The sequence below is a fragment of the Elephas maximus genome, chromosome 11, assembly GCF_024166365.1.
Source record: "Elephas maximus indicus isolate mEleMax1 chromosome 11, mEleMax1 primary haplotype, whole genome shotgun sequence".
NCBI lineage: Eukaryota > Metazoa > Chordata > Mammalia > Proboscidea > Elephantidae > Elephas > Elephas maximus.
In genome coordinates, this window is record NC_064829.1 from 110,068,373 (window position 1) to 110,088,071 (window position 19,699).

The window sequence follows — 19,699 nt, forward strand, 5'->3', positions numbered from 1 at the left end:
ACATTGAACTAGGAATATCATTTCTAATGTCAGATGGATCCTGGCTGAAAGCAGAGAATACCAGAAAGTTGTTTACCCATGTTTTATTGACTGTGCAAAGGCACTTGACTGTGTGGATCATAACCAACAATTGGGAAGAATGGAAATTCCGGAACACTTAATTTTGCTCATGAGGAACTGTACATAGATCAAGAGGCAGTCATTCAAACAGAACGAGGGGATACTCCGTGGTTTAAAGTCAGGAAATGTGTGCGTCAGGGTTGTATCCTTTCACCATACCTATTCAATCTGTATGCTGAGCAAATAATCTGAAAAGCTGGACTGTATGAAAAAGAATGTGGCATCAAGATTGCAGGAAGTCGCATTAACACCCTGCGTTACGGAGATGAAAGAATCTTGCTTGCTGAAAGTGAAGAGGACCTGAAGCACTTACTAATGAAGATCAAAGACCACAGCCTTCAGTATGGATTACACCTCAACATAAAGAAAACAAAAATCCTCACAACTGGACCAATGAGCAACATCATGAAAAAGGAAAAAAGATCGAAGTTGTCAAGGATTTCATTTTACTAGAATCCACAATCAAACACCCATGGAAGCAACAGTCAGGAAATCAAAAGATGCATTGCATTGGGCAAATCTGCGGCAACAGACCTCTTCAAAGTGTTTTAAAGCAAAGACGTCACATCGAAGACTAAGGTGTACCTGAACCAAACCATGGCGTTTTCCATTGCCTCATACACAGGTGAAAGCTGTACGATGAATAAGGAAGACCGAAGAAGAATTGACGCCTTTGAATTGTGGTGTTTTTGAAGAATACTAAATATACCGTGGACTGCCAAAAGAACAAAAGAACAAATAAATATGTCTTGGAAGAAGTACAACCAGAATGCTCCTTAGAAGCAAGGATGAGGAGACTACGTCTCACATACTTTGGATACGTTATTAGGAGGGACCAGTCCCTGGAGAAGAACATCATGCTTGGTGAAGTAGAGGGTCAGTGAAAAAGAAGACCTTCAACGAGATGTATTCACACAGTGGCTGCAACAATGGACTGAAGCATAATAAAGATTGTGAGGATGGCGCAGGACTGGGCAGTGTTTTGTCTATTGTCACTATGAGTTGGAACCTACTCGAAGACACCTAACAACAACAACAAGCTAAACTCGTGATATAGTAATATATGTTCTTCCTGATAAGCACATTATATAACAAGATCTATTTATAGGTCCATTATATAAAAAAAAAAAAACAGTTGCACCGGAGTTTACTCTGACTTATGGCAACCTCATGTATGTCAGAGTAGAGCTGTGTTCTGCACGGTTTTCAATGGCTGATTTTTCAGAAGCAGGTAACCAGGACTTTTTTTCTAGGTGCCTCTGGGTGAACTTGAGCCTCCTATCTTTCAGTTAGCAGCTGAGCATACTAACTGTTTGCAGCACCCCAGGACTCCTCAGAACTTATTAGAACTCTGAGCATTTAAGAGAAATTGGATAACATATCCTCCAACTGCTCAAAAGAAGGTGAATTGGGAAAGACATTGACCTGAATATGTCTCTGAGATGCACACCCAGTCATGTCCTTGCATTTCTAAAATGTCCTTCAGGGCCTCCCATTGCTCTCAGGACATGGTCCTGGCTCCCCGGATCCTCAAAGCCTGGCCCCTGCTGACCACTGCTGACTGAGACCACCATTTCCCACTCCTCCCCCCTCCTCTACACTGTGCTCCCCTGATTCTATCTCAGGGTCCACAGACATGCCTTTCTTGCCCACTTCCACCTCACTTCTCCTATGATTTTAGTTCCTTGTTAGTGTGATGTCCTCTGGCAGCCAGACAGCCCTACTTTAAACCCAGGCCTCTCCCTGCAGGCATTGCCTTCAGCCTGGGTGAGTGATGTAGAACTCTGAGGAGGTTTGCCCTGTCCACTCTTGGAGACCTGGGCTTGGGTAGGGGGAGCCTGGAAGATTGGGTCCAGTAGGAGGTGGGCTGCCTGAAGGAGGAGTTGGAGAAGATGTGTGCTGAGAGCCGGAGGACTGGGGAGAGTTAGACACACATGTGTGCACAGCCAATTTTGTCAGAGGGTGGCAGGGCGACGTGAAGGATCAAGCTTAAATGTTAGGCTGAATAAGGGGTAACATGTACCGACTGGGAAACAGGGATTTATTTTGTGCATCGGAAGAGAGTGAGATATGGAAATGGAGACAAGCTCTGATGGGATTTCTAGGTCCGTTTTGGGCTTGTAGGTGACTGATTTAGCCATTCATTCATTCATTCACTGATTCATTGATTCATTCCTCAGCAAATATTTTGAACACTGTCTTATGTCATGCATTGCTCCAGGTGTTGAGAGTACAGGGATGAACAAGACAACAGAACTGAGGTGAGGGAAAGGTTGTCTTAGGTTCCTGTGGATCTGACAAAAAATAGTCACACCCAAAATGACACAGATTGCCACCTGGCTCTGGCATGTCGGGCTTTGGATGTTTATTTGAATCTCAGGGGATTTAAAGGAAACATCAGAGAGGACAGGGTACCAGAATCATACAACAGAGAGGGCATGGGCTGAGGAGGCCCTTTCATGGAGGGAACAAATAGGCAGAGGCACCTAAGAATGAGGGCATGGGGAGACTATTCACAGTTGAAGACCCTGCGAGGAAGAGTTTGGGTTCTACAGCCAGACAGGCAGCCTGTGAATCTTGCTCCTCTGATCACTAGTGATGTGCCCTCGGACAACTGACGCCATCCCCTGGCCTCTGTTTACTCATCTGTAAAATGGGCATGTTCATTGCACCCACCACATGGGACAATTGGGAGGAGGATTGGAGTGAGCTCATGTATGCAGAGCCCTTTAGCACAGTTCATGGAGCACAGAAATTGACAAATGGAGGCTGCGGCTGTCCTGTGCAAAGGGAGAAGTCACTCAGCATGAGTGGTGGTCCAGAAGGCACAACTGCAAAGAGATCCTGAGCCAACTTTCCTCCTTGAGCCTCCTGTTTCCTCATCTACACCAAGGAAGGGGTTGGACTATCTTTGAGGCTGCTTTCAATTTCTGGAGTTCTATTTCAGGGGAAAAGAAAAAATCTCCTTGAGTCTTTAGAAAAATTGAAGTGTGATGGAAGGAGGTGAGACCGCAGAAAGAACTTTCCAATGGAAATGGCAACTAAGGAGGGGGAAGGGTACTGGCTTGTAGCAGGTCTCTCAGAGGCAAGAAGACTTGGAGGGAGTCACCTCTGTAGAGGTGGGGATACTGGATGACCCTGGAATCTTTTGACCTCTTTCCGTGCCCCCTCAGCAGGGCAGGAAGCGGATCTGATACACGGGGGGCAGTTTGATCACACCACTCTCCTGGGGTGTAATGTTGATGTCCTTGGGGGCCACAGGGCTGGCCACAGAGAAGTTCTGGAGGATAGTGGTGAAGAAGAGGAACAATTCAGCCCGGGCAATGCCTTCACCAAGACAAATGCGCTTCCCTGTGGGTACAGAGGAGGGAGAGATTACCAATGTGGGCATGCGGCAGGTGTACATTCCATGGGGAACCCTTTGTCTTGTCACATCCCAAAGCCCAGACACCTGTGTCCATTGCCAGAGATTTGCATGGGGTTGGCCTTTCATCTGCGGTTCAGGGTGGACTTTTGAGGGTTCCTGAGCCTTTTGAAACAGGGGGCAAATCTTTGAGTGGGTATGACATGTGCATCTTTCCAGGAGAGAATTTGTAGCTTCTATTAGATTCCCAAAGAGATCAGTGGTCCCAGGGAGGGCGAGAACCGAGTTCTGGCACTGTGTGTGTCTGTGTGTGTGTGTGGGGGGGGGTGCCTCCACATATGCAGATATGTGTGTACTTCTGATGTAACGTTTTCAATAATCTTCATTTCTGATATGGGGATAATGTTACCTACCTCACAGGGCTGTCATGAGGAAAAGGAAGGAATTAATTTTTGTAAAATTACTTAGACTAGCACCTGGCCCATATCCAGGACCCTATAGGTGTAACTATCACTTTGTGTGTGCCTCTGGGTGTGTGGGGGCAGAGTGTATTGTTTGTTGTGGGTGTCTCTGGTATTGTGGGTGCACCTACGTCTGTCTTCTTGTATCATCCCGAGGCTCATGGACTTCAAGAATTCTGAAAAACCCCAAATTGTATATAAAATTTCAGGGTGAACAGGGATGATGCACATGAAGATGAGGTCCATGGCTTACCTCAGATTCTTAGAGGGGTAAGGAAAGTCCATTAGATTGTATAAACCATGGACTTGCAGAGAAATGAGAACAAAGGAAGCCAGAAAATGAAGGCAGGGACAGAGAGTGGCTCTCTCCCTTTATTTAAGGGATTCTTAATTTGCAAACTGATCATCTTTAAAAGGTCATATAAAGCATGAGTTTCCAGCAAGGAAAAAATATCATATACATTTAAACTGAATAAAACATTCCTTAAAAACTACTGGGTAATAGAAGAAATCAAAGATGGAATAAAAAATTCCTATTATCAAATGAGAATGAAAACACATCACATCAAAATCTTTGGGACACAGCAAAAGCAGTGCTCAGATGTCATTTTACACCAATAGACACACACGACAAATAAGAAGAAAAGAACAAAATCAAAACATTAGCTATACAGCTTGAACAAATAGAAGAAGAGCAAAAGAAGCCCACAGACACCAGAAGAAAGGAAATAATAAAGATCATAGAAGAGATAAATGAAATAGAGAATAGAGAAATAATAGAAAGAATCAACAAAACCAGAAGTTGGTTCTTTGAAAGGATCAACAAAATTGACAAACCACTGGCCAAACTGACAAAAGAAAAACAGGAGAGGATGCAAATAATCCAAATAAGAAATGAAATGGTGGCCAGTACAACAGACCCAACTGAAATAAAAAAGATCATACCTAAGTACTATGAGAAATTATACTCTAACAAACTTGAAAACCTAGGGGGAACGGACAAATTTCTAGAAATACACTACCTGTCTAAATCAACATAAACTGACGTCAAAAATCTGAACAGACCCATAACAAGAGAAGGGATTTTAAAGGTAATAAAAAAAAATCCCAACAACAACAACAACAACGAAAACCCTGGCCCAGATGGCTTCACTGGAGAATTCTACCAAACACTCAGAGAAGAGCTTGCACCAGTACTATTCAAACAATTTCAGAACCTAGAAAAGAAAGGGGTACTTCTGAACTGATATGGTGGCTTCATAGAATGAGTTAGGTAGTATTCCGTCATTTTCTATGCTTTGAAATACCTTTAGTAGTAGTGGTGTTAACTCTTTTCTGAAAGTTTGATAGAACTCTGCAGTAAAGCCGTCCGGGCCAGGGCTTTTTTTTGTTGGGAGTTTTTTGATTACCTTTTCAATCTCTTTTTTTGTTATGGGTCTATTTTGTCGTTCTACTTCTGATTGTGTTAGTTTAGGTAGGTAGTGTTTTTCTAGGAATTCATCTATTTCTTCTAGGTTTGCAAATTTGTTAGAGTACAATTTTTTGTAATAATCCGATATGATTCTTTTAATTTCCGTTCGGTCTGTTGTGATATGGCCCATCTCATTTCTTAATCGGGTTACTTGTTTCCTTTCCTGTATTTCTTTAGTCAGTCTGGCCAATGGTTTATCAATTTTGTTAATTTTTTCAAAGAACCAGCTTTTGGCTTTGTTAATTCTTTCAATTGTTTTTCTGTTCTCGAATTCATTTAGTTCAGCTCTAATTTTTATTATTTGTTTTCTTCTGGTGCCTGATGGATTCTTTTGTTGCTCACTTTCTATTTGTTCAAGTTGAAGGGACAGTTCTCTGATTTTAGCTCTTTCTTCTTTTTGTATGTGTGCATTTATTGATATAAATTGACCTCTGAGCACTGCTTTTGCTGTGTCCCAGAGGTTTTGATAGGAAGTGTTTTCATTCTTGTTGCATTCTATGAATTCCTTTGTTTCCTCCTTAATGTCTTCTATAACTCAGTCTTTTTTGAGCAGGGTATTGTTCAGTTTCCAAGTATTTGATTTCTTTTCCCTGATTTTTCTCTGATTGATTTCTACTTTTATGGCCTTGTGGTAGGAGAAGATGCTTTGTAATATTTCAATGTTTTGGATTCTGCAAAGGTTTTTTTTTATGACCTAATATGTGACCTATTCTAGAGAATGTTCCATGTGCACTAGAAAAAAAAGTATACTTTGCAGCTGTTGGATGGAGTGTTCTGTATAAGTCTATGAGGTCAAGTTGGTTGATTGTAGCAATTAGGTCTTCTGTGTCTTTATTGAGCTTCTTACTGGATGTCCTATCCTTCTCTGGAAGTGGTGTGTTGAAGTCTCCTACTATAATTGTGGAGTGTCTATCTCACTTTTCAGTTCTGTTAAAGTTTGTTTTATGTATCTTGCAGCCCTGTCATTGGGTGCATAAATATTTAATATGGTTATATCTTCCTGGTAAATTTTCCCTTTAAGCATTATGTAGTGTCCTTCTTTATCCTTTGTGGTGGATTTAACTTTAAAGTCTATTTCGTCAGAAATTAATATTGCCACTCCTGCTCTTTTTTGATTGTTGTTTGCTTGATATATTTTTTTCCATCCTTTGAGTTTTAGTTTGTGTCTCTAAGTCTAAGGTGTGTTTCTTGTAGGCAGCATATAGACGGATCATGTTTCTTTATCCAGTGTGAGACTCTCTGTCTCTTTATTGGTGCATTTAGTCCATTTACATTCAGCGTAATTATAGTTAAGTATGAGTTTAGTGCTGTCATTTTGATGCCTTTTTGTATGTGTTGTTGACAATTTCATTTTTCCACTTTTTTGTGCTGAGACGCTTTTCTTTGTAAATTGTGTGTTCCTCATTTTCATAGTAGTTGAATTTATGTTTGCTGAGTCGTTATGTTTTTCTTGGTTTTTATTTTGAATTATGGAATTGTTAGACCTCTTTGTGGTTACCTTAATATTTACCCCTATTTTTCTAAGTAAAAACCTAACTTGTATCGTCCTATATCGCTTTGCTTTCCTCTCCATATGGAAGATCTATGCCTCCTGCATTTAGTCCCTCTTTTTGATTATTGTGATCTTTTACATAATGACTTCAATGATTCCCTGTTTTGAGCATTTTTTTCTTTTTAAAATTAATCTTAATTTGTTTTGTGATTTCCCTATTTGAGTTGATATCAGAGTGTTCTGTTCTGTGACCTTGTGTTGTGTTGGTAACCAGCCCAGTAAAATCTGATATTATTGATTTTCTGACCAAACAATTTCCTTTAGTAATTCTTGTAGCTTTGGTTTGGTTTTTGCAAATTCTCTAAGCTTGTGTTTATCTGTAAATGTTTTAATTTCACCTTCATATTTGAGAGAGAGTTTTGCTGGATATATGATCCTTGGCTGGCAGTTTTTCTCCTTCAGTGCCCTATATATGTCATCCCGTTGCCTTCTTGACTGCACGGTTTCTGTGAGTAGTCTGAACTTATTCTTATTGATTCTCCTTTGTAGGAGACTTTTCTTTTATCCCTAGCTGCTTTTAAAATTTTCTCTTTATCTTTGGTTTTGGCAAGTTTGATGATAATATGCCTTGGTGATTTTCTTTTTGGATCAGTCTTATGTGGGGTTCGATGAGCATCTTGGATCGATATCCTTTCGTCTTTCATGATGCCAGGGAAGTTTTCTGCCAACAGATCTTCAACTATTCTCTCTCTGTGTATTCTGTTATCCCTCCTTGTTCTGGAACTCCAATCACACGCAAGTTATTCTTCTTGATAGAGTCCCACATGATTCTTAGGGTTTCTTCATTTTTTTTAATTCTTTTATCTGATTTTTCTTCAACTATATTGGTGTCAATTGCCTTACCCTCCAGCTCCCCCACTCTGCATTCCAACTGCTCGATTCTGCTCCTCTGACTTCCTACTGAGTTGTCTAATTCTGTAATTTTGCTGTTAATCTTTTGGATTTCTGAGTGCTCTCTCTCTATGGATTCTTGCAGCTTATTAATTTTTCCACTATGTTCTTGAATAATCTTTTTGATTTCTTCAGCTGCTTTATCAGTGTGTTCCTTGGCTTTTTCTGTAGATTGCCTTATTTCATTTCTGAGGTCATCCCTGATGTCTTGAAGCATTCTGTATATTAGTTTTTTATATTCTGCATCTGGCAATTCCAGGATTGTGTCTTCATTTGGGAAAGATTTTGATTCTTTAATTTGGGGAATTGTAGAAGCAATCATGGTCTGCTTCTTTATGTGGTTTGATATTGACTGCTGTCTCCGAGCCACCTATAACATATTGTAATGATTTATTTTATATTTGCTCACTGAGTCTTGTTTTGTTTTCTTTCAATATTCACAGATAGGCTACTAGATTGTACTGTCTTGATTATTGTAGCCTTTGAATCACTTATGTCCTATTACCAGCTGGTTTGGGCTGTTACTGGATACATAAGCCTAAGAGTCCATTCACTATTCTTGAATAGAATGAGCTTAGGTGTTCTGATTTTGGGTCACCAAGTGTGTGGTGTAGACTGTCATCTATTTACTTAGAGGAGTAATGGTGATAGTTGTGTGCACCAGATTCTAGTAGCAGCAGGGAGTCACACTCTGGGGGGGGGCAGGGTGCTGACAGCCTTCCCCCATGTGCCAGTGAGGTAGGTGTGTCTCTATTCCTAAAGCACTTTGGTGGGTGGGCTCTACAGCTGTACCTTAGGCACCCAATGCATGTACCTCTAAATACTGGTAGGTGTCAGTATTCTCAGACCCCTTTGGCAGGTGGCTAGGTGGTTTGGGTGGAGCTTCAGCCCTCAGTTCCCCGTTGTGGATCAGTGAGGGCTCTGTTTAATAGGTACAGATATCAGACCTGCAAAACTTGTCTTTCCAGTGCTCCGCTAAAACAATTACAGTCAGAATTGCCTTTGCATTATAATAGCCACCACCTTGTTCCCTGTAGGGATGAAAGCCAAAGACTGTGGATCTCATATGCTTGGCTGGAGCTAGTTCTGTATTGTTATTCCAGCTTCTCTCAGGCCAGGAGAATGGGCCAGGAAAAGAAAAAAGAAAACCAAAGAACAAATAACCCCAGAGCAGTTCACTCCCTGGCCCAGGAAATTCCAATGTTAAGGAAGCCACCTGGGGCAGGGAGGAGAGGGATCAGATAGATAGAAGAGAGTGGCACCCAGCAATATAGACAAAGTTACTTATCTTGCTTGGTGATGACTGTTTTATCTGAGATTCCTGTGTGTTGCTAGCTGGGTCGAGATTGCCCCCGAGGGTCAGACCTGAGTCCTGTGCTTGTGCTGTCTCAGAAGGCGTGGTCAGCTCCTCCGCTCTCAGTTCAAAGCTCAGCAACAAGGTTCCCTGGCTAGGACGCTGCACTCCAGGCTCCAAAACCAGTTGCCACCTCCTGGTGACTTCTCCTGTCAGCCACTTCCTTGCGCTGCCTTTATACGCTGGCTGGACTTCCCCCGAGTTCACTTCAGGGGGCTAGGGCTGCCTCCCATTTTTGCGCTGCCTCAGGAAGCCCTACTCAGCTCCCCTGCGCCTAGTCCAAAGCCCAGCACCAAGGTTTTCTGACTGGGAAGCTGGCTCCAGGCTCCGAAAACAGTTGCTCCTTCCCCGTGGTTGCTCATTCTTTCGTTAGCCTCATCAGTGTGCAGCCTGCTTGCGCTGGCTGAGTCTCTACCGAGGTTACCCCAGGGAGCTAGGGGTTAGGGCTGTGTCCCGGGCCTGCCCCTCCCCAGCAAGCCACAATCAGCCCCGCCACTCGGCACCCGGAAACCACGAAGGCTCAAGACTGTGGAGCTGGACGCCGGTTCCAGAAGCGGTCGCTGCTTCTGGGCATAGCTTTTCACTCCCCTGTCACTCAGGTCAACTCTTTAGATCTGTGTTTGATGGTCAGGGTTCACAGATTGTCATGTATGTGATCGATTCACTTGTTTTTCCGAGTCTTTGTTGCAAGAGGGATCTGAGGTAGCTTCGACCTAGTCAGCCATCTTGGCTCCCCAAACATCATTGTTAATGGAAAGAAGCTGTAAACTTTCCCCCTGAGAACAGGAACAAGACAAGGATGCCGTTTATCACCACTCCTGTTTCACATTGTGCTGGCAGTCCTAGTTAGAGCAATAGGCAAGACAAATAAATAAAGGGCATTCAAATTGGTAATGAAGAAGTAAAACTGTCCCTGTTGTGGGTGACATGATACTACACATAAAGAACCCAAAAGACTCCACAAAAAAGCTACTGGAACTGAAAGACACGTTCAACAGAATAGCAGGATACAAGATAAACATACAAAAATCAGTTGGATTCCTATACACCAATAAAGAGAATGATGAAAAGGAAATCAAGAAAGCAATACCATTTATAATAGCCCCTAAAAAAATAAAATACTTAGGAATAGATCTAACCAGGGACGTAAAAGACCTACACAAAGAAAACTACAAAACACTACTGCAAGAAACCAAAAGATACCTATGTAAATGGAAAAACATGCCAAGCTCATGGATAGGTAGACTCAACATTTGTGAAAATGTGAATTGTACCCAATCTACAAATACAATGCAATCCGGATACAAATGCCAACAGCATTTTTTGTTGTCTTTGGTGCAGTTGTGTCGATTCTATTAGCAACCCTATGTACAACAGCACGAAACACAGCCAAGTCCTATGCCATCCTCACAATCCTTGTTATGCTTGAGCCCATTGTTGCAGCCAACTGTGTCAGTCCATCTTGTTGAGGGTCTTCTACTTTTTCGCTGACCCTCTACTTTATCAAGTATGATGTCCTTCTCCAAGGACTAATCCCTCTTGACAACATGTCCGAAGTATGTGAGACATAGTCTCACCATCCTTGCCTCTAAGAAGCATTCTGGTTGTACTTCTTCCAAGACAGATTTGTTCATTCTTTTGGCAGTCCATGGAATATTCAATACTCTTCTCCAACACCACAATTCTTCTTCGGTCTTCCTTATTCATTGTCCAGCTTTCACATTCATATGAAGTGATCAAAAACACCATGGCCTGGGACAGGTGCACCTTAGTCTTCAAGGTGACATCTTTGCCTTTCAACAGTGTAAAGAGGTCTTTTGCAGCAGATTTGCCCAATGCAATACATCATTTGATTTCTTGACTGCTGCTTCCATGGGTGTTGAGTGTGGATACTAATAAAATAAAATCCTTGACAACTTTAATCTTTTCGCTGTTTATCACAATATTGCTTATGGGTCCAGGTGTGAGGATTTTTATTTTCTTTATGTTGAGGTATAATCCATACTGAAGGCTTTAGTCTTTGATCTTCATTAGTAAGTGCTTCAAGTTCTCTTCACTTTCAGCAAGCAAGGCTCCGTCATCTCCATAACGCAGTTTATGGGTCTTCCACCAATCCTGATGCCCATTCTTCTTCATGTAGTCCAGGTTCTCTGGTTATTTTCTCAGTGTACAGATTGAATATATGGTGAAAGGATACAACCCTGACTCACACCTTTCTCTCTCCACTATGTCATTCTTTTTTCTCTCTTAATCTGTTTCTCTTACTCTTCTTTCACCTCTTTCTTCTCTTCCCTCCTCCCCTTCCTCCTTCTCTCTCTCTTCTTCCTCAGCCTCAAAGTCTATAGCCTCACATTCATTCTTTGAATTTTTCTATCTCTGTCTCTTTCTGCCACTCTCTTTCCTTGTCTCTGTCTGTCTCTCTCAAATTGGGTCTCTTTGTCCCTCTCTGTTTCTCACTCTCATTATTGCTCCATCCCCAATCAGTCTTTATCTTTATTTCTCTACATCTCTGTTTCTCTGTAAACTTTGGATAGGACTATTGGATAGGGAGATTGACCCCCATCCCACCTCCCCATATGTTCTCATTCAAGATGAAATGAGAGAGTAGGCCATTGGCACTAGGCAGGGCCAGGGTCTGGATCACTGAAGTCTCTGATGAAACTCAAGACTGGAGACTTGTTTCTGGGCTCTTCCTTTCTCCCAAAGGATGAGGACCCTGGGTGTTGGGATTTTCTCTGGATGGAGGCAAAGAGTGGAGGACGGGGTTAGAGACAAGTCAGAGCATGTCAATCTCCTTTCCAGGCTCCTCAGTGCCCACAGAATAAATTCTTATTCCTCCTCCAGCCTTCAAGATGCTGCCCAGCTGAGCTCTTCACCTATATCCCATCCCATAAACTAGACACTAGACCCACTGGATTTCTTATAGTTTCTCAAACATACCATGCTGTCTCCACCTTCAGGCCCTTGCTGTTCTCTTTCCCTGGAATATTCTTTCAGTGGTTGACTAATATTCACCTATGAGGTCTTAGTTTAGATGCCAGTTCCTTAGATAAGCTTCTCCTTATGGTCCCTCAAAGCCCCCAGCTGGACTGTGAATTACCTGGGGTGAGGACTGTGTCTATGTGACTTGTCTCATGTATTATATTCAGTCCCTAATAGAGCATTGGGTTCAGAATAGTGCTCAACAGGTTTTTTTGGAAGCAAATTTATACACTGAAGTTTAAAAAAATCAGTTGCCATCAGATAGATTCCAATTCATGGTGACCTCATACGTGTCAGAGTAAAACTGTGCTGCATAGGGTTTTCAATGGAGTATTTTTTTCAGAAGTGGATCTTCAGGCCTTTCTTCTGAGGTGCTTTGGGTGGACTCAAACCTCCAACCTTTTGTTAGCAGCCAAGTGCTAACCATTTTTACCACCCAGGGAGAGGTTAAAATACTTGCTCAGTGTTCTGCTTACCAAGATGTGTCTTTGGGACACAATCTCATGTCTCAAGCCCCCTCTAAGGTTGTAGTGAAAATGGAATGGGATAACATACGTAACTGGCATCTAGTAAGTGTTCAATAAATGGCCTATCATTGTTTGTCTAGAAGAGGGGATGGAACCTGCACTCTGGTGTTTGGGGAAAGGAGCATGTGTCCAGCTTACCTATGGAGAAGGGCATAAAAGCATCATTCTTCTTCAGTGCCCCCTTGTCATCCAGAAAGTGGTCAGGGTTGAATTCATCTGGTTTTTCAAAGTAACGTGGGTCATGGAGAGCAGTGCTCAGGATGGGAACTACTTCAGTGTCCTGAGGGAAGGATAGAAGGAACCGATCAAAAGATTTCACTACCTCTCTACCTGCACCCTCCCCCCCTCAAGAAAAACAACAAGGGAACCCTAGTCATAGAAGTGGTCAAGTGTTGAGATTAAGAGAAACCAGGATGCCCACACAGGAGAGATGCAGGAGCCCAGCGGTCCTCACCTTGGGGATGATGTACCCTCGGAAGTGAGTGTCTTTGGTGACCAAGTGGGGCAAGCTAACAGGGAGAAGGTCCCCGAATCTCTGAATCTCGTGGATGACTGCATCGGTGTACGGCATTTTGGCTCGGTCCTCGAGAGCTGGAGGGCGATGTGAGCCAATTATCTCATCAATTTCCTTTTGGACTTTTTCTGCACAGAACAAGGGACTGATGAATCTCTGATTCACTTCATTGAAGCAGGCATTTCAAAGAGGCATTTCAGTGGGGACACTGCTTTCTAGGGTCAATATGCCAGGGAAAATCTACAGTAAAGGGTTGGAATATTGACACCCCTCAGAGTAATCAGCTGGAGAGGGAGTGGAGGAGGGAAGCAACAAGGATTCTAACCCTTTGAAATGTTATGGATTCTCTCCTTACATGCACAAGTATACACACATACATACACACGTGCACACACATATGCATGTCTTCAATCTAAAGGGAAATCACTTTTGACCTTCCCTTGTGGGTAAATATTTTTGTGGATTCAATGTTATCTGTAGAAGAGCTTTTTGTCAAAATTCTCCCTCTAAGATTACTAGAAAACTAACTAATATTTATTGTCTGTGTTATATGCGAGGCACTGTGCGAAGTCCTCAGGAATATAACAGTGTGTTAGATGAATAGATTAATTCTTGCACAGCTAAATAAATAAGTGAATAAATACATCAATCCATCAATCCATGGGTGGATTTATTCATGATTGGAAAGACTGATGAGTGAACAAATCAATGAATGGATTATGTATTCACCTACTGATCAATAAATAGACCAATTAATGAGTCATAGGTTAATAAATCATCCACAGTCAAATCAATGAACCCAATGAATGAAAAATTCAGATGAATGAATGGATGGCTTGATTGATGGAGGAATAAATTAATGAATAAATTGGCGAATGAATGGAAATATAAAAAAATAAGTGAATGAGTGTATTGAATGATAGATTAATAAATTAATGATTACATGAGTAAACAAACGAGTGACTTATTAAGTGGGTAAATGAAATAACGGATGGATGGAGGATGAATTGAAAAAATGAATGATGGAAGGACTAAGGAATAAAACATAATTCATGGATGGATGGATGAGTCAATCCATGAGGGAGTGAGGATGAAGCCATTGAGAGGAGAGATGGACAGATTATCCATCCATTAACACGGCCGATTTAGTTGGAAACTAAATCCAAAGCCTGCAGTGCCTCCGAGGTCAGAAACCATTGTTGCCTCTCTTATTCACACAGGGTCCGTAGTTCCACTTCTGCAGCCCAAAGATGGGTCGGAAGGTCCCTCTGGGATTGTCTTTCCCCGCTTCAGCCACCTGCGATGTGGGGGTATTTGAGCATGAGCAGGAATCCGTAGCGGAGAGTGGTGCTGGTGGTCTCAGTGCCAGCGAAGAAGAGAGACAGTGCGGTGAGAATGAGGTTCCTGTGGTGGAACTCGGTGTCGGGGTCTGACTTCTGGGTCAGAAAGGCAGGGCTCGCGTCAGGGAAGGCTGGTGCCTTGCAGCACGCAAGTCTCTTGGCGCTTTTCTCCTGTTTCTGGGCCTCTGCCACCGTATGCACCCTTTGGCTTTGCGCTGTGTGTCCAACCATCTCTATTTCTTTTCCGTCTTGCTCTATTTCTATCTTTCCAGCCTTTTGGTGAGTTTGTCTCCCAACCGGCCGTCCCGCCGCCCCCGCTACCGCCATTTTGATCTCTTGCCTGCTTTCTTCCTTTCACCTCCATTCTCTTTCCCTTCCTCATCTTTTCTCCCCTTTGCTGTTCTCCCCTCCGCAACCTCTGTTCTTGACGCCTCCTCCCCACTCTCCCTTTCTTTTCCTTTCCCCTCCCTTCTTCTCCGCTCCCAGCTTCTTCTCCTTCCCTTCCCTTCCCTCCCTCCCCTGCCCTGGACCCCACTTTGTCCATGCGGAGCAGGTAGGTATCAATGAAGGCCCGGGGGGCGCTCGGGTTCAGCGTTTGCCGGTGTTTTTCCACGCTGCGGCAAATGAAGGCGCTGACTTCCTGCACGTTTTTGTAGATTTGCCAGTGTGGGCCGGGAAAATACTGCAGGAAGTCCCTGGAGAGCTCCAGCACCTGAGAAAAAGGGGGGACTGTGATGTGAGGTCCACCTGGGGCTGAGCTAGTGGGGTCACAGGGAGAGGGCGGCCCTCCTGAGTCCTAGTACCTCCGCGAGGAATCTCTCTCTAGAAATAGATGATGATACAGAGATGCAGAGATAGATCTCTTTGTCATCTTTATCTTTTGACTCCAGCTCTTTGCATCTGGGGTCTGTCTCTTCTGTTTATGTCCTTCTACATCTTTCTTTGTTTTCCATCTCTCTCTTTCCGGTTTTCTCTCTTCCGGACAATGTGTGTTCTTTTATCTATTATTGGTCAATTGATAAATCCATTGACTTGAGCCCCTCACTCTGATTTTATGTCTCCATTGATCCATTATCCTTACATTTTTCTCTTTCTGCGTCCTCCTACCTCATCCACGTTTCTTTTTGTTTGCCCCACCTCCCTATCCCTCCCCTTTTCCACCTTTCTTTCTCCCTCCGTGTCTTGGTTCCAGCTTTCCGTGTGTCTCATTGTCTACCTCAGCCTGTTTAACTGCTTTTTTCAGACTTCTCCCTGCCTCTTTCCACTCTGCATCTCTCTCACTGGGTCCTGCATTGATGAACTGGTGCTTGCACAAATGAGCCGGCTGACTACTTGGAACTATTTTTTTTTATTATTATTATTTTATGAAAAACAAACGAACTAGCTTCTTATTAAATAGTACACATATTGTTTTGTGACATTGTCTAACAGCCCCAGGACACGCCAACACTCTCCCTTCTCCACCTTGGCTTCCGAATCACCAGTTTTCCTGCTTCCTCTTGCCTTCTAGTCCTTGCTGCTGGGCTGGTGTGTCCCTTTGTCTCATTTTGTTTTATGGGCCTGCCTATAAAACAGGCATGACTTCATTACTGAGCTAAAGGGGTGTCCGGGGGCCATACTCTCAGGGTTTCTCCAGTCTCTGTCAGGCCAGTAAGTCTGGTCTTTTTTTGTGACTTAGAATTTTGTTCTACATTTTTCTCCGGCTCTGCCTGGGACCCTCTCTTGTGATCCCTATCAGAGCAGTCAGTGGTGGTAGCCAGGCACCATCTAGTTCTACTGGACTTATTCTGATGGAGGCCTTGGTAGTTGTGGTTCACTAGTCCTTTGGACTAATCTTTCTATCGTATCTTTAGTTTTCTTCATTCTCCCTTGCTCCCGAAGGGGTGAGACCAGTGGAGTTGTCTTAGATGGCCACTCACAGGCTTTTAAGACCCCAGAAGCTATTCACTATAGTAGAACAGAGAACATTTTCTTTACAAACTACTACGTTATGCCAATTGAGCTAGATGTTCTCCAAGACCATGGTCCCCACACCCCTCAGCCCAGCAATTTGGTCTCTCAGAGAGTATGAATGTGTCTATGGAGCTTCCATGACCTTGCCTTGTACAAGTTGTGCTGGCTTCCCCAGTATTATGTACTATCTTGCCCTTCACCAAAGTTACCACTTATCTATTGCCCATTTAGTATTTTTCCATCCCCACCCACCCTCGTAACCATCAGAGATTGTTTCTTTTTGTGTGTAAACCTTTTCCTGAGTTTTTATAGTAGTGGTCTCATACAATATTTGTCCTTTTGCCGTTGACTTATTTCACTCAGCATGATGCCCTCTAGATTTATCCTGTTGTGAGATGCTTTGCATATTCATCATTGTTCTTTATCGTTGCATAGTTACTCCAATGCGTATGTACCATAGTTTGTTTATCCATTCACCTGTTGATGGGCACTTGGGTTGTTTCCATCTTTTTGTTATTGTGAACAATGCTGCAATGAACATGGGTGTGCATGTGTCTATTTGTGTGACGACTCATTTCTCTAGGCTATATTCCTACGAGGGGGATTGCAGGATCATACGGTATTTCTATTTCTAGCTTTTTAAGGAAGTGCCATATCGTTTTCCAAAATGGGTGTAACATTTTGCATTCCTACTAGAAGTGCATAAGAGTTCCAATTTCCCCACAGCCTCCCCAACATTTGTTATTTTCTGTTTTTTGGATTCATGCCGGTAATGTGGTTTTGATTTGCATTTCTCTAATGGCTAGTGACGGCAAATATTGCCACATGTGTCTGTTAGTTGCTTGATTGTCTTCTTTGGTGAAGTGTCTGTTCATTTCCTTTACCCATTTTTAAATTGAATTGTCTTTTTGTTGTAGAGGTGTTGGATTTTCATGTAGATTTTAAACATTAGAACTTTGATTTGTAATAGCCAAAATTTTTTTCCAATCTGTAGATTCTCTCTTTACTGTTTTGAAGTCTTTTTTTAAAAAATAATTTTTATTGTGCTTTAAGTGAAAGTTTACAAATCAAGTCAGTCTGTCACATATAAGCTTATATACACCTTACTACATACTCCCATTTACTCTCCCCCTAATGAGTCAGCCCGCTTCCTCCTTCCAGTCTCCCCTTTCGTGACCATTTTGCCAGTTTCTAGCCCTCTCTACCCTCCCATCTCCCCTGCAGACAGGAGATGCCAACACAGTCTCAAGTGTCCACCTGATACAAGTAGCTCACCCTTCATCAGCATCTCTCTCCAACCTATTGTCCAGTCCATTCCATGTCTGATGAGTTGTCTTCGGGAATGGTTCTTGTCCTAGGCCAACAGAAGGTTTGGGGACCATGACCGCCGGGATTCTTCTAGTCTCAGTCAGACCATTAAGTCTGGTCTTTTTATGAGAATTTGGGGTCTGCATCCCACTGATCTCCTGCTCCCTCAGGGGTTCTCTGTTGTGCTCCCTGTCAGGGCAGTCATCGGTTGTGGTCGGGCACCATCTAGTTCTTCTGGTCTCAGGATGATGTTTTGAAGTCTTTTGATAAGTATAAATGTTTAATTTTTAGAAAATTCCAGTTATCTAGCTTATTTTCTGGAGTTTGTGTGTTGTTAGTTATGGTTTGTGTCCTATTAATGCCATGTATTAGGGCCTCTAGCATTGATTCTATTTTTTTTCTATGATCTTTATAGTTTTGGGCTTTATATTTATGTCTTTGATCCATTTTGAATTAGTTTTTGTGTACGATGTGAGGTATGGGTCCTGTTTCATTTTTTTTTGCAGATCAACATCCAGTTTTGCCAGCACCATTTGTTAAAAAGACTGTCTTTTCCCCATTTGATGGATTTTGGGCCCTTGTCGAGGATCAGGTAACTGTAGGTGCATGAATTTACATCTGGGTTCTCAATTCTGTTTCATTGGTCAATATATCTGTCATTGTACCAGTACCAGGCTGTTTTGACTACCATACCTGTACAGTAGGTTCTGAGGTCAGATAGTGTGAACTTCCTATTTTATTCTTCTTCAATGGTGCTTTACTTATCTAGAGCTTCTTCCCTCTCTATATAAAGTTAATGATTAGGTTTTCCATGTCTTTAAAGAATGTTGTTGGTATTTGGATCGAGATTGCATTGTATTTGTAGATTGCTTTTGTTAGAATTGACATTTTCACAAAGTTGAGTCTACCTATTCATGAGTACAGTATGCTTTTCCATTTATGTAGATCTGTTCTGGTTTCTTGCAGCAGTGTTTTGTAGTTTTCTTTGTATAGGTCTTTTACATCCCTGGTTAGATTTATTCCTAAGTTTTTTTTTTTTTTTTTTTAGGGGATATTATAAATGATATTGTTTTCCTGATTTCCTTTTCATCTTTCTCTTTATTGGCGTATAGGAATCCAGCTCATTTTTGTATGTTTATCTTGTATCCTGCTACTCTGCTGAATCTTTCTATCAGTTCTAGTAGTTTTCCTGTGGAGTCTTTTGGGTTTTCTGTGTATAGTATCACATCATCTGCACCTGCAAATAAGGACAGTTTTACTTCTTCCTTACCAATTTGGATGCCCTTTATTTCTTTTCTTGCCTTATTGCTCTAGCTAGGACTTCCAGCACAATGTTGAATAGGAATGGTGATAAAGGACATCCTTGTCTTGTTCCTGTTCTCAAGGCCAATGTTTTCAGCCTCTCTTCATTATGAATGATGTTGGCTGTTCCTTCCTTTTGTATAGATGCCCTTTATTATGTTGAAGAATTTCCCTTCTGTACCTATTTTATTGAGACTTTTTATCAGGAATGAGCGTTGGACCTTATCCAATGTCTTTTCTGTGTTGATTGAGATGATCATGTGATTCTCTTCTTTTTATTTATGTGGTGGATTATGTTGATTGATTTTCTAATGTTGAACCATCCTTGCATACCTGGTATGAATCCTATTTGATCATGGTGTATTATTTTTTTGATATGATTCAGAATTCTGTTGGCTAGAATTTTGTTGAGAATTTTTGCATCTAAATTCATGAGAGATATTGGTCTGTAATTTTATTTTTTTGTAGTGTCTTTGCTTCATTTTGTTATCAGGTTTATGCCGGCCTCATGGAACGAATTCAGAAATATCCCTTCCTTTTCTGTGTTCTGAAATAGTTTG

At 42.1% G+C, this 19,699-nt stretch overlaps 1 protein-coding gene across 1 annotated transcript in view; it reads right to left on the reverse strand.

Annotated features, from left to right (window-relative positions):
- Window positions 1–3,289: 3,289 nt before the first annotated feature.
- LOC126086297 (cytochrome P450 2B11-like) overlaps window positions 3,290–19,699 on the reverse strand; it is a 38,093-nt gene continuing 21,683 nt past the window's right edge. Inside the window, 5 exon segments of the mRNA XM_049902449.1 lie at window positions 3,290–3,471; window positions 12,861–13,002; window positions 13,177–13,364; window positions 14,534–14,672; window positions 15,112–15,288. Coding sequence (XP_049758406.1) covers window positions 3,290–3,471; window positions 12,861–13,002; window positions 13,177–13,364; window positions 14,534–14,672; window positions 15,112–15,288 — 828 coding nt within the window.